Source organism: Dendrobium catenatum, unplaced genomic scaffold, assembly GCF_001605985.2.
Source record: "Dendrobium catenatum unplaced genomic scaffold, ASM160598v2 fragScaff_scaffold_178, whole genome shotgun sequence".
Taxonomy (NCBI): Eukaryota; Viridiplantae; Streptophyta; class Magnoliopsida; order Asparagales; family Orchidaceae; genus Dendrobium; species Dendrobium catenatum.
In genome coordinates this window covers 451,423-466,421 of record NW_021318640.1, presented here as the reverse complement: position 1 = coordinate 466,421, position 14,999 = coordinate 451,423, and the positions used below count along the sequence as shown (strand labels likewise).

Here is a 14,999-nt window from a genome sequence, read left to right as displayed (position 1 = left end):
CGATCTAAAGAGCCTATATTTAATTTTTCTTAAATTTGAAATTAAAAATCATGAAAGATTCATAATATCTAAACTACCCTTAATAATTATTAAAGTCGAGATAATTTAGGTGAGGGCAATATGATACTTTGGCAATTCCTAACTCCCTAAATAATGAAGAGGCCGAAACCTCTTCATTCCTTTCGTGTGTTTGTTCTGCCGAACCATCCCAAGCGGACGAACAAGGAGGGGGAGACACAGGGGCAAGGATCGGACGACATCTCCAGCGGCGGTTTCCGGCGAAGGGATTTGGAGAAATCGTAGAGGAGACTAAAGGGAAGAAGAAGATATGTTTAATTTAAGCATTCTCCATCTTATCTCAAAGATTTTTTTTGGAAGAGAAAAATTAGGATTTTCTTCAAAGTTATTTTTCTTTCAAAATTTATTCACAAAAATGTTTCCTAATGGTGTTAGGAAGATAATTATGGAAATTAATTTAAGTTTTATGAATTTTTTTTATTTGGAAAATTAGGGTTTTTCCTAATTTGTAAATTTCAAGCAAACTTCTTTATGATTTTTATTTTATATGATGTTAGGAATGTTTTAAGGGTAGAAATTTAGGTTTTTAACAAAAAATATATTTTTCATAATTTTTAAATTTAATAATTCCGAAAATGATTAAGGTAATTATTAAATTAGGTTTAGAGGAAACTTTGGCATGCTTTTAGGATGTGAAAAATGGAATTTAGGTTTCAAAAAATTTGGGTATTTAATAAATCCGAAAATTAATATTAATTATTATAAAATATTAGTGTGGCTAATAAAAAAATTTAATATCATTTTATTGAAAATTAATAATTTTATGAAAAGTTTCGATAATTTAAGATGTAATTATTGATGACATTTTCTTATGTATAATCTTAAGTTTTGAACATTAAGGGAACGAGACCTGTCTAAATGACGTCGTACGTCGTAGAGATTGCTTTGTGATACTTGCGAGGTAAGTATTGGCATTTAAATTAGGTTCATGAATTTAAATTTATGGTTTTTGAGGAAATTTTCACATGTTAATGTTTATGATTTCTCTAATTGCTTTATTTTTTTTTCATTTATGTTTTTCATGTCATTGTATTTATATTTTTTTTAGGAATGTAAATCCTGTAAAACCAAATTCAAGGCAAAACTGATATCGAATTATACATAAAGACTTTTGAAAAACATATGATTTTCTGAATAAATTAGTCTCTATGATGTATATATATATATATATATATAACAATTTGCATGTACATGATGATCCGAAGTACCAAATGGTAAAGGGGTTCTTCGGAGCCAATGGTAAAAGGGTTCTACGGAGCCAAATGGTAAAGGAATGGCCAAAAACTTTACTGTGTACCTGATTAGTACAAAATTCTAGTACTTCCAGGATGGGTGCTTATTATATATTATGTTTATGTATTTTATGCATTTTAAAGAAAGAAAAAATTTATGAAAGTTTATGAAAAAGGAAAGGAAAAAAGTTGGGAAAGGTTTCAAGAAAACTGTTTATGAAAGTGTTTTATAGCTTATGTCTATCAAATGTTTAGAATAATATTTTATTGATTTAATTCATGCTTAATGACATGTTTAAAATTATTTCATGAATTTAAGATAAATGTTTATTACCTGCTGAGCGTTCGCTCACCCTACTTTTGGAAATATTTTTTAGGAAAAACTAATAAGAAGTGATGGCAAGACGATAATTTACCTACCGTCATAGAGTACCTCAGGATTTCAGGTCTTTATTTTTTTTTCTGTTATGAGTTGAGTCACTGGATGTATTGTGAATTCAGTTGGTGTATTATATTTATATTTTAAGTGGATGTATGTTTTGATGAATTTGTTGGAAAACATTCAGTTTGGATGTTTAGTGGCTCTTTCTTACATTGTATGGATGATGTTTAGGTTTATATCTTTTATGAAATGAGACTGTTATGATTTGATTGTTATATGTATGACTGTCTGTTTCGGCCCGTTAATTCGGGCTAGCCGGGCCGGGTCGTGACATATGGATTCAAGATTACCATTAATTAATTGAATGATGATTGAGAATCATGATATTAGTATCATATTGTTATGGGTATCTGCAAAGGACGAGCATTTTGACCCAAGATAGGAATTAATAAATTATTTCGTTCATTTTTTTTGTTCAAAAATTCATTTTAATTTAATTATGTGAATGCCGTCCGTCGTTCATTTTCGATAATCTCCCGACATTCTCTCCCCACGGAGGGAAGTTGGGATAGCATTTGCAATAGTTCTTCCCACCCGGATCAAAGATACAATAACATGAGGGATTTAAATCAAATATTCCTACTCGAATCAAAGATACAACATAGTTCTTCAAGTTAACAGTACATGCTTTTATTTATTCATTTATTTAACATTTTCTTGGAAATTTGGAAACCTCCCAGCATCCCCTCCTTGTGAAGGGAGGTTTGAACTGCACTTGCCATTGTTCTTCTCGCTCGGATCAAAGATACGCAGGCACGAGGGCTTCAAATCAAACATTCTACCCGGATTAAAAATACAACGGCGCAACTCTTCAAATTGATAGGTACATGTTGCTTTATTTTATTTTATTTATTTATCATTTTTTACATACTTGCCCAAATCTATATACCTACGATAACAGAGAACAGAAGATAAGACCGAGTGCAAGTAGAAGGGTTGGACTTAAAAGGAAGTTGGATAGAGCAATTGGTGAACAGAGACGGGATAAGTGCTTGTGCATTGGAGAGCGAGTGAGAAAGCAAGATGGCAGACCGAATAGATGAGTCGGATGCATGCTCAGGCACAAATTGCACATGGGTCGGAGAAAGGCTGGAGGTGGGCACTCGAGCGAAGACTGCGGGGCCGGACTGGGCCAGTGTTGTGCGTGCAGGAAAGGAGGGTGTACAAACACGGGATGAGTGAGTTGGACGTGCACGTTGGGCTTGCGTGGGAGCTGGAGCAGACATGCATGATGCAAGTCGGAGGCAGGTTGCATTGGATTGGTGTGCTGGAAGTCCCTGCGTGCGAATAGGGTGGTTGGATCGAATGTTGGGACGATGGCCGAGGGAGATGAGAGGGAGAGAGCGGCATTTTTGCATGTGATTGAGGGAAAACAAGAGAGACAAATATTCCTTTATTGTCTCTGCGTGTGTTTTAATGAGAGGGATAGAGGTTCGTCTGAGAGTTTTATTTTCATGAGCGGAGATATTTAAGAGAACCTCTGCGGCATAAGGTGGGGTCGATCTTGGACTTGTCAGTGGTCAACAAAAATATGCTATTAATAATGCTAAATCTTTGCTTCAACACACATATATGTTTTCTAGAAAAAAGGTCAAGTTTGATCAGAACAGTGATAACAACACTACTACAAGCCAGAAGCAGTGACGAAATGTAAAACACAACTGACATAGCATATAAGGACATCTCTATTGGTCCGCTCAAGGATGCTAACACATACAAATACATAATGTCCACAAAGTCAAAGCTACTCCTGAATACCAAAAGAAAATTCTGCCGTAAAATCAAGAAGACAAAGCATGTTAAGACACACAAATACAGAACATCCACAAAGTAAAATCTACTTCTGAATGCCCACATAAAACTCCACACTGAAATCAAGAAGCTGTGAGGAGAAAATCCTTGGAGGGGGGCAATTACCTGGTTGAATCCTGCTCTAAATGCCTCCATCTGCCGCATAATCCCAGTTTTGACTGTAGCATCAAGTATCAAACTAATGTACTCTTCCAAGTTATCAATATTAACCTACACAAACAATTGTACTTTAAATAATACAAACATTATATCAATGCAGAAGAAATGATTGCTGAAATATAAACAAGTACCACCATGCTTTCTTTTCCTTCTTTAAGAATGTAATCTGGATACCCAGGAAGGGTAAAATCTAGACAAAGGTCTTCAATTGGAGTGCCACGAAAATGTAGATCACTGGCCCCTCTTTGATTACCTTCACTAACACTTTTTATAAGCCTTTTTTTACTAACAAGGATTTGCAGTTCTTGCAAGATCTTCCCAAACTCACTATCAAATGAAACAATATCATATAAATCAAGGTCCTGCAATGGGGGAAAAAAATATAAATCCCAACAATATATCCAACAAGAATAACAAGAACAAGAAAAAGTAATGTCTATCCAATTTCACAAGCATACTTGACCGAGTACAAGCTTATAAAATGCCGTCGAAAGGGAAAGGTCCAAAAGTCGACCATCTTGCAGAGCTTTCGCCATCACTCGACCAGCTAAGCGAAAATGCTCGACAACTTTTGAAAACTGGCTACCCTCAGAAGCATCAGCATTTAGAGGCCATGGACGGGGAAACAATCCAAGAGGAGCTATAACAAAATCACTTTGAGCAGAAAACTCGGCAGCCATTTTTTTTCCATCAGAGGAATCATCAATGCTCACTTCCTCACCATCATTTTGCATTTCTGAGGATGTGTTGGATCTCCATAATCCAAGTCCAACCTTCTGAAGGTCATGACTTAAAAGAGTATAGAACTCTAATGTGGGGCCCAAACCTGTGCCAACCTCACCAAAATATTCTACTTCAAGGACAGCCTTCTGGCCAGAATACATCTCCATAACTTTTGCAGCAGACTCTAATATGCGGTTTCTTGAAACACGAACCTTTTGCCGTTGCAATCTTCCAACACGAACCTCTCTTTCACTCATGGCACTAGTATTTTCAGCATTTTGTTGCTGCTGAAGATGATGCAAAGCACGAGATAGTCCAAAGGCAGTAGTATAAAAGAAATGTCTCCTTGTCTCAAAGGGAAAAAGAAAAGGGCATGCTTTGGTCAACTGATAACACCACGAAGGAAGACTACCACTACATAATGCAAGAGCATCTTGGATCTGTCGCACAAGCTTTGGGGTTAGTTTGCTATTGATGAACTCTTCTGGTGGAACTTTGACACCAGCTACATAAAGTCCATCCAAATTAGTAACCTTCCCATTAGAATAATCATCAACCACAGCTTGAGCCCTTAGACGAGAAGCTAGCTGATTCAAACCATCCAGTACACGCAGTAATGCCAAAATGTGGTATGTGGGGTTTGATTTCTCAATGTCACAAGGAAGTTCCCCTTGCAAGATACTATCAGGAAGAGACAGTTGTTGACGCCGGGAATCTGAACCAGAACTTGAGGCAGGACTAGATTTCAAAGACTTGGCTGAGGAAGAGGACCCTAGAGCTGACCCATCAGCCTGATTATCTGCAGTTTGGTAGGTTATAGTAAAAATATCACTCCAGAATCTGCTTCCATCAGTGGGCATAAGCTCAGAACCATTTAACCTATCACCATCATCCTCATCTAGCACAAGTTGGCGTTGGATGGCCTGATATATGGTCATATTTTTGTTAAGCTGCTTACCACCTACAGAGAATACCAACTTACCGTTGTTCTCATTTCCATTTGGAAGTCCACGACGCCCCCTACCACCTCTGATTCCTCTACCACTTACCGATGCAAGCCCAGCCATAGCAGCAGCAGCAAATGACATTGCACCCCTTGAACTAAATGCACTTCCACTTCTTAATTCAGTAGATTCTGAGCCTCTAGCTTGTACGGTCTTATTTGAAGAAGCAGAAGGCCGTGTGTGTCCACTACTTGTTGAAGAAGGGAGTGCAGAGTCGTCAGCAGGATCTCCTAATTTCACATCATGCACTTTATCAGGTGCACAAACCGGAAGAGATTCCTCCCTTAAAACCTGAAAAGAAAAAGATTATAAGACTCTAATAAAGAAAAAAAAAACTTGCAAGAAAAATATGCAAGCAACCTCCATGATGCTAAACTTCTAAACGTAATAACCACTTCAAAAATTCTAAAGAGCATAAAAAACAATCATACTACCTATCAACTGATAATTTTAAATCATTAACAAAACACGCATAGTATCCTTAAACATCACTGTATACAAAGAAATATAAATACAAGTTACCTCGTCATGATAATCATCTTCATCATCTGAGACATCATCTTCTTCAATCATTAGAGCGTCGTCAATCTCAACAAGAGACACGTCCAAGTTGTCATCCTGCATTTAACCACTATCATTATGAATGGTAACTAAAATATGACATGGAAATAGCATAGAGACTGGAAGAGAGCAAGGTCTTCCATCCTACTTATTTTGCCTCGAGACAGGAAGAGCGGTAAGTACAACAAAGGGCCAGAACAAGTAGAGTATTTTACTATAATACCAGGTACATTCATCAGAGAGAATAAAATGAATTCTGGAAACCTGCAGTCCTACTAGTTAACGGTTCATGATTGTAAAGTATCTAGAACTTATACCACTCAAGGCTCTCCAACAAAATTTTAGGCTAGGATGTAAAAGAACCAGCAAAAGAATACTTAATGAAGTCTTTATCAATTGCAGAAAGGAGTACACGATCTAATCTATGAAGTTTTCATTTGGTGTTGCTGCATTGTTGTTGCACTGCAATTTTCTATGAAATAAAGATGCCGCTACTCTACAAGACATGAACAAGCTTCTAAACAAGTGTGTTGTCCACGGTAGTGAAGTCAGGGAAGTGTTGCTGATGTAGTACAACAGCAGCTTCCATAGCATACTATTGGTATAAATCAAAACTATAATGTCAGTTTTAGTGAAGTAAAGCAACAAGACCCAAGTGCTATCTACTTCGTGTGGTTAGGGTGAATAGCAATCACTTAAAACTGTCAGAAGCCCGCAAGCTGTGTCCTGAATGACTGGGCCGAGCTTGCAAACTTTGTCCAGAGAACTGTGAATGTTAAGAACACGCTCTTGCACATAAATAGCAAAAAGCCACCTGAAGTTGGTGGATAAATTCCAAATTATAAATTATGGCAAGCCTTACCACTAGGTACAAAAAAATTGGATTATAGGCTGTGTGATAGGAAATACTTGAGTTCGCAAGTAACCCTAAGGTAATACTTGAGTTCGCAAGCAATCCTAACCCAAATCGGAGATCCAACAGCGACAAAGTTGCTGTCCAGAACAGAAAAACAGCAGAAATCTGCTGTTGACAGCAGAAAAACAGCACTATTCTGAGAGAAAACCAAGAAAAAGACTTGTATTCCAATAAACAATGAATAAAACAGTAAAGATACAATTGATCCTCAATTCGAGAGGAGGATCGATCTCTCCCAAATCTCTAGACGCCTCTAGAGCCCAAAGAAACCTAAATCTACAAGATCTCAAATTTCAGCCAAATTCAAGATGCCAAACCCTAGGAAAAACAACTATTTAATGCATACAAATCAAAAGGAGATCCCTAAACAATCCCTACATTCAAATTCCCTCCTAATCTTCCTCAAAAATCCTTCCTAAAATGGTCCCGTGAAATCGCAGCTCGCACGGCATCCCGCACAGGCGGAGTTCTTTCTCCGCTGTTTTGCGGTTTTGCCCGTGAACCGGCCCCGCCTGAACCAGTCCAGTGGACCGGTCTAACACTGTGGTGCACAACAGCCGTGAGAAAAACTAGGAAAAATAATAAAGAAAATGAAAGGAAGAAAATAAAAAGTAAAAATATCACACCTAAACAACAAGATTCTCTCCTAGAAGGTTTCCGTCCTCGCACCCGGTTAAGGTTAATGTTAGTATGTTTTTATCTTTTTTTTTTCTTTTTTCTTTTTTTTTGTAACTAATCAAAAGATTTCAAGTTTTGGCAGTTGTGGATTGGATATTAAGTTTATTGATTTCATATTATATAGCCTTGGTGTGGCCTTGGGTATGAATTCTATAAATACACGAGGATATCAGTTTGTAAAAGAACATTCTAAATACAATCCCAAACAGTTTTCTTCTATAATTTTCATTGCCCTCTCCATCTCTTCCTTTTTGTTTTGTCCAAATGCTGTAGGAACCAAACTGTGCAGGTCTAATATCTTACTCCTGCTGCTGCTGGTTGTTTTCTCAGAAATCAGCTGCTGTTATTGTCTTCCAGAATAGTTTTTGTTGCAGTCTTGGACACACAAGGCCACAGAGACCACAGTTATTGCTTCTTGGATGCTGGTGGTTGGATGATTTGCCACAGTTTTCGTATGATCATGCTGCTGCCCAAAACTAGGGATGAAGGCTGAACCAGCTAAGGAAGAGGGTTGGTGGTGAAGTGAACATTCAAGAACCTCAATCGTGGAAAAGAACAAGATTAACTGGAGTGGAGAAATCCTAATTTTAATAAGGGTTTTGAGGGGGGGGGGGATAAAAAAGGTTTGGGGGGGGGGGGGGGGATGGTCTAATCAACTTGGGTTCCTTCTTCGCTCTGGGCTGCTTGCTGTTCACGGTTTGGGGCCTTCTGTTAAGATAAAGGCATATTATTGCATGAAAATTGAATGAACAAGGCTAAAGTGCCTCATTATAAATCTGCTTTTGTTAGAAGAAGATATATATTGAGCATTTATTTCTTGCCTTCTAGAATTCCCTTCATAATTTAGGAGGCAGAGACTAACATTTTCATTCATGTTGCCAATTTTCCTTCCCAAACCTATATCTTAGAATTCACTGTGAGAGGAAGTGATGGGGACATCAGTTCATGGAAAGTATATTAGAGACGTGGCCGACGATTTACGATCACGATCGCGCCGATCTATTTTTAATTCATCATATGTATTTGTTTTATTTGTTTGCATTATGTATTTTTGTTATTTGCATTTTCCATTTTACCCTTACTTAAGGGTCTGTCATATATAAGCCCTAAGGGCCATATTATTTTTTAGTTCCCTTTCATGGTATGACGCTATTCATAAGCCCCTTATCTTTCTTTTCAAATTAATAAAGAATGATAATGAAAATTTCTACAACTTTGTGTTTTTGTGAGTTTTAGAGCTTTGGAGAGAAATACCTAGGAGAGGGAAACGGATCACCCACCAACCTCGTAAGCGTCCGGATTCGTGACTATTTTCTTCCCTATCTTTTCTTCTTCTTCCCTTCCACTATACGGCCAAGGCCTTGCTCCCAAAGCCGCCAACCACCTCTAAGCATCCTCACTGTAGGCCAACCCTAAGCCCACATCCCTAGCTCTCAGCCAACCACTACACCCCACCACCTCTCTTACTCGGCTATCCCCACCTCCACACCACCACATCTACAAACCCTAAACTAGCCTAGCCGCCGGCCATAGGCCTTCCCTCCTTACCGCCCACATTCAAAACCCCCTCATTACTACTTTCCTTTTTCCTCCGAACCCATTTGGAAAGTCTTAAAATTCAAATCTTCAATCAATTTAAATTTTGAATTATTTCCTAAAATAGAACTCTTTTTTAGGAAAGTTTCCTATATCAAATCCAAAACAACTTTGACTTGGATTGGAATTAAATCCCCCTCCTTAATTTGGGATTCCCAATTAAGAAAGTAATAAATCCCCTTCCATAAACCCCATCCCCCTCTTCATGCCGCTGGCCCCCCTCCTTATCCCCACCATTTAATTGCTTTCCAAAATAAAGCATCTCCCATGGGAAAGAATTCAAACCCTTTCCTCTCTCTCTTACCCCCCCCCCCCCTCCTTCCCCCCCCCCCCCCATTCCTTTCTTTCCAATCCTCCATTAAATCCTTCCAAATTTAGAGGATTAATTAGGGAAACCATTACCTAATTTTCCTCCATCCTCCACCCTTTAAAATCTGAACCATATTTCCCCACCTCCCTCTCTAACCTAGCCGGCCTTTCCCTAACCCTAACTCCACCGAAATATGAACCTAAACTCTCCCAAGCCTCCTACCTTGGCCGACCACCCTTCCATCCCTTCTTCTAATTGGAATCCTTAGAGAAACTTCTTTCTCTCAATAAGAATCATCAAGGACAGCAAAGGGCATCTTCAATACTTCAATGCCAAGTATCCTATGTATGGCCAATCCTGAACTTGACTCCGGCTTCATCTACAACGAACAAGGCTTCGTCGACATCCTCCGATCACATTTCTTCGACATCAATCCGGAGGTAGATAATTCCGTCGAGGAATACTTGGAGCGTATCATATTCACTCTTTCGGACGCCATCGAAGAACAGCTTTCCACCGTTCAGTGGCAAATCACCACCACGCCAAGACAAGGGTAAACTCTTTCCCCCTCTTCAATTTCCTTCCTATTCTCCTTCGATTGTGGTTGTGTATCAAGCATAAGAAATCGTACAAAGCTCTCTGCCAAAGCTTAGTAAACGTAGGGAATGAGTGTTGGACTTCTATGCATCTAATCTCGTTGTTAATCTAGGGATGTTATTGGAAATCCTCTATATTTGCTTATGTTGAATTTATAATTGTTTTGTGATCCTAACTATTATTGTGTGTCTTGGCCTAAACTAAGGCACCCCTTTCTTGTTTTTCTATTTTCGTTAAGTGGCTAACGTTTAATTATTATTGCTCTTATTTGAAAGTGCGCAAATTCTTATATCCATCATTTAAAGCATTCATAGTTCTATATCAGGAGGAGCATTAATAAATTTTATATCCTAAATTATTTTGATGATGGATAGTAAATGGTCCCAAAGTAGTTACTTGTAATGTTGACCAATGGGCAATTATGCTTGTATAATCCATTAAACATAGAATAAGGGTTTGGAATTACTATACATCTTATGTCCTATGATTAGGGGATGGTCATGATTTAAGATTGTGGATTTCAGTTTTGGACATTTAAGACTACTTTTTTGAGCAATCACACCAACGATGATTTCAATACAGAAGGTATTGTTTGAATTAAAAAATGGGCAACTAGGAGAAGTTTTCTTGAATACCAACGCAGCCATGAGACCTTGATTCATGGCAGGAGGCGGCACCAAAGGAATTATTACAGGATGGATAAAGAAAAGTTAGAATATTAAGAAAATGTGGAGTTAATATCTTATCTTCAATAGATGTGGCTCTCAAAGTCCTGCTAATATAATTATTTTCAATTAATAATAATTCTCAGTTTTGCCACATCCTGTAATAATAGCGTATATAAATGATAATTATGAGACCGGTCGAGATTGCAAAAACAAGTTTTCATATTATTAATGCAAAAAAGAGTTAATGTAAAGGTGAGATCTCGGAGCAATAAGATTATTAAAAAAAGAGGAAAAACGTAAAGTGATCTAAATTATCAGCTAAACGAACCTGTTTCACTTCACTACACCCTATCCCAAGTCAAAATGCCTTCTACTAAATGTAGAAGTTTTAAACAGCATAGATGGAACAAGAATTACAGTTCAGGTTTCATGAAGTGAACCTCTGAGTTAGAGTCGCCATGTGAGGGTTTCATTTCTCTGTCTTTTTCTGAAGCTGATGTTCTGCGGGCTGTATTTCTCCCTTGGGCTCCTTTCTTCTCATCAGGTGTAGATTTCAGAACAGCTTTACCCTTCCCTTTTGAAAAGCTTGCATTTCTATCACAAGATTCCTTTCCCACTGAACCTCCTATAGTTAGTGATGACCTAGATCTTGTTGTAGGCCGATGACTAGAAGCAGGAGTTGATGTGCCTGGTGATGCAGCACTGCCTCCGGTAGCTGTGGCGGCATCAGGATTTCCAGCTGATGATGAAATCTTTTGTGCAGAGTCGCTCCTTTGGACTCTTGGCCAAAGAAACTCTTCAACAGCTGCTAGAGTTGCCAGAGGATCTATGAGTACAACATTGGAAGAATAATCACGCAGAGACTTTTCACCTTGTGCTCTGTATAAGCGCAACTTGAAGGGTTGTGACAATGCACTAAGACCAGAAGAGAGGCGAGCACTTCCACCACCAGATGATCTAGACGGATGGCTAAGTACAACAGGAAAACGCTCCAAAGCAGATAAAGCATTTTGAAGCTTTTGAACCAATATACTCATAGGAACTTCATTCCCTTCCTTGACACCAACAGGAAGAGCAAGTTTTAGGAAAGACTTGTACCTTAAAAGAACTTGCTGTCTAAGCGTGGATAGGTTGGCCTCTGAAAGTCTATCTTTTCCAAATGTTCCACATGAAAAATAATTCAGCAAAGCTATAACAACACCACTACCAATGAACTCAAAAGTTGATACACCATTTCCTTTACAAAGCTCAGTTAGCATCTCAGAAATAACACCGTCCAGATCCCCCTCCATATTTGTTGAGCTATCAAACAAACTAGCTCCACAGGCCTTCGATTTTCCCTTTGCTCTAGTTTTCACATCAACAGCACTTGCATTCAATTTTGAACAAAGACTTCTCAAAAGAAGAAGATCCTCGGTGACACCAACTTCAGTAGACCCAGGAACAGCAGGAAAGTGTTTGTCTTTGAAAGCTTTGGCAAGGTTACTCACAGTTGCCCGAATGCTATTATTCGCAGCAGGAGCCTGTGATGATGGTGGTGAACCAGTAGCTCCATCTGCCAGAACTTTTGCCTCATCAAACAAACCACCATCTGTATTAAGTCCACCATTACGGCGCCGGTGTCGCCGAGAGCGAGATGAGATGGACTCCGCATCCTTCTTCTCAAGAAGCGATGATTGAGAAGGAACACTAGTTGAAGAATCTGAAACTATGAGAGCATCAATAGCATGGACAACCCCTTCCCTCACAAATTTTTCAGCAAAAATATCAGGAAGTTTGTCCATAAGAATCTCTGCAATCTGAAGAGCAGGGATCAGCACTTGTGGATCTTTCCAAGCTAAAACTCCTGCTAAGAAGCTGCAAGATGAACAGATAGTTTATGGATAGGAAGAAAGTTATATAAAAGTAAAAAAATATTCAAAAATAGTCAAAATACCTTGATATGTTTGTCGCACTAAGTAAAGAAGGAATCATCTCAGCAGAGCTGAAGTACATAAGTTTCCCAATGACTGAAAGACATCTATGCCGAATTGGACCATTTACACTGGATCCATATATCTAGTCAACAAAGACAACACAGAAGGACCGAACAAAGCTTAAGGATAGACAAAATCAACCTCACTGACCAAAAAATAGATAAAGATGTAGAAAAAAATCATGCCTATCAAAGCACAAACCTGGGTCAAAACAGGAAGCAGGTCCATTCCAAACTGCTGCAACAGTTCAGATTGATCTCGCAATAATTTTTCATGAGAAGATATTTCATTACTTGTTCCATTAGTCTCCTGCTTCCCTGAAGAGCTGCCAGAGATTTTCTTTCCAGCAGACCCTTTTGCAAAAACATTTGAATAAATCGGGAGGGAAACAGTTCCTTGTGGCAGGGGCGGAAGAAGCTCATCCGCAAGATTAACTATCTCGTAAATCTAAGATGCATGACACAAATAAACAAATAACAAAAATTACAACAAAGGGCTGAGATGTGAAAGATGAAAAAAAAATGGCACTAAGCATCCCTTTGAGATAGTAATTTGGGAGACCAGTTAAGCTCAAATGCACAATGTATGACGAAGTTCGAGTTAAACTCAACTTCTAGCTCAAGCTTGTCATACAAATTTTGAATGCACAAGTCAATGTATGCTAAGTTCTCATGCTTCATAAAAACAAAATCCAAATATGAAGCTTGCGCCTAGCATATATTTATATTTACAATTATGCTATAATATTATTTTTTAGCGAACAGATTTTAATAAGATAAAACTATAATTATTGGTCCCAAGTATGAATGAGAAAGGTTGAGTGTTGATGTTGGTTTGACATCTTATCATATAACTTATATGCTAAAATTCATGAAATGAATTCAATTTTGAAATTTTACTAACCCAAATGTGGTGAGTAGCAAAGAGTTGGCAAGGACATCGCTCTCAAAGTGACATGCCAAGATTAAACCAACTACGGTGAAAAATGAACAAGTTTGTTCAGGTCTAAAACTAAAATTAAATTTGCTCCATGGAATTTAGGGTCTTTGAATCGAAAGACAAGAAATGGTGGGCAAAAGGATTACAAGAAGAATAAATATTGCGTGTTTGCAAGAAGCTAAATGGAAAAACATCTAACAAAAACATTTAGAAAGATTATAAGTTATTGTATGTTGGAACTTGGAATTGTTAATAATAAAAATCAGGTTGGGATGACAGTAGATAAAGACTTAAAAAATATTTCATTTGAGATGAATAGGGTTAGTGATAGAGTGATTTCTATGAATTTAATTATTAATAAGGATATGACCCTTAAGTTGGATTAGAAGATAGTCATAAAAAATCAATTTTACAAAGTGATTAAAGAATTAGTAATTTAGTATAATGCATACCCCGAAGAAAAGATATTTATTAGGGTTGACTTAAATGGAAATATAAATTTTAGAATGTTGGATTATATGAGGATTCATGGTGTTATGGAATAGGTAATGGTAGGGCTAGTAATAAAAACTTGAAACTCCCTAAAAAATCACTCAAATGATTTTGAGCTCCGCTCCAAACTCATTCATTTTTTTGTCGATTTCGAGTTTTCCTCAACTCGCTTGAAAACAATTCAAGTGGCCTCTAACAGCAACAACTATCAATTTAGGAAAAATCAGAGGGAAAGGTTGAATGATTGGACAACTCATGAAATATTAAAATGACTAACCTCTCTATAGCTTTCCTTGATATAACAACACAATAATTAATGGGGCACCATTCTCTCTATACAATGTAGCCTTTGTAGCCAAGCCCAAACCACAATGTGAAATAATGTAAGAATCTAGTTAAAAATTTAAAAAAGAAGATAAAGTTGTGCTAGCTGGTTCTGACAAACCAACCTTCTAGCAATTTCACAATTAAACAGAGAAGCGAGAGAGTGAGGGGCAGAGAGGAAGAAAGAGCAAGATAGTGAGGGACAAAGAAGAAGAGATTGAGATTGAGAGAGAACAAGAGGGAGAGTGTGAAAGAACAAGATACAAATAAAGGGAGTGCAAAGAAGAGATTAATTGCCAAACCGAGCAAACAATGACTTATCTCGACTGTATCAATTCAAAGACAAGCAATGTAAGAGTTTTCTTTTCTTTTGAATTTTAGAACGAAATTTTGATTTTGATATTTTATGAAGAAACCCTATAAAAAGTTTTCAAGAAGCATTGTTAGGATTTTGTATGTGAAGATGAATAAAATTTTTGCATAATTTTTACC

The 14,999-nt window shown here is 37.6% G+C and overlaps 1 protein-coding gene across 11 annotated transcripts in view; it reads right to left on the bottom strand.

Moving 5' to 3' along the window:
* LOC110112183 (E3 ubiquitin-protein ligase UPL3-like) overlaps positions 1 to 14,999 on the bottom strand; it is a 34,682-nt gene that overhangs the window by 15,473 nt on the left and 4,210 nt on the right. For 8 of the 11 annotated variants that reach the window (XR_003699986.1, XR_002304996.2, XR_002304997.2 and 5 more), the window contains exons 6-12: positions 12,954 to 13,199; positions 12,713 to 12,834; positions 11,217 to 12,633; positions 5,973 to 6,068; positions 4,182 to 5,741; positions 3,855 to 4,085; positions 3,670 to 3,774 (exon numbers count right to left, since the gene is read on the bottom strand). Coding sequence is in view for 7 of the 11 variants with exons in the window: in XM_020844313.2 (XP_020699972.1) it covers positions 3,670 to 3,774; positions 3,855 to 4,085; positions 4,182 to 5,741; positions 5,973 to 6,068; positions 11,217 to 12,633; positions 12,713 to 12,834; positions 12,954 to 13,199 (3,777 nt within the window). In the remaining 4 variants the exon portion in view is untranslated. The remainder of the gene's footprint in view (positions 1 to 3,669; positions 3,775 to 3,854; positions 4,086 to 4,181; positions 5,742 to 5,972; positions 6,069 to 11,216; positions 12,634 to 12,712; positions 12,835 to 12,953; positions 13,200 to 14,999) is intronic. The other 3 variants (XM_028692877.1, XM_028692876.1, XM_020844312.2) reach the window with 1 other exon arrangement.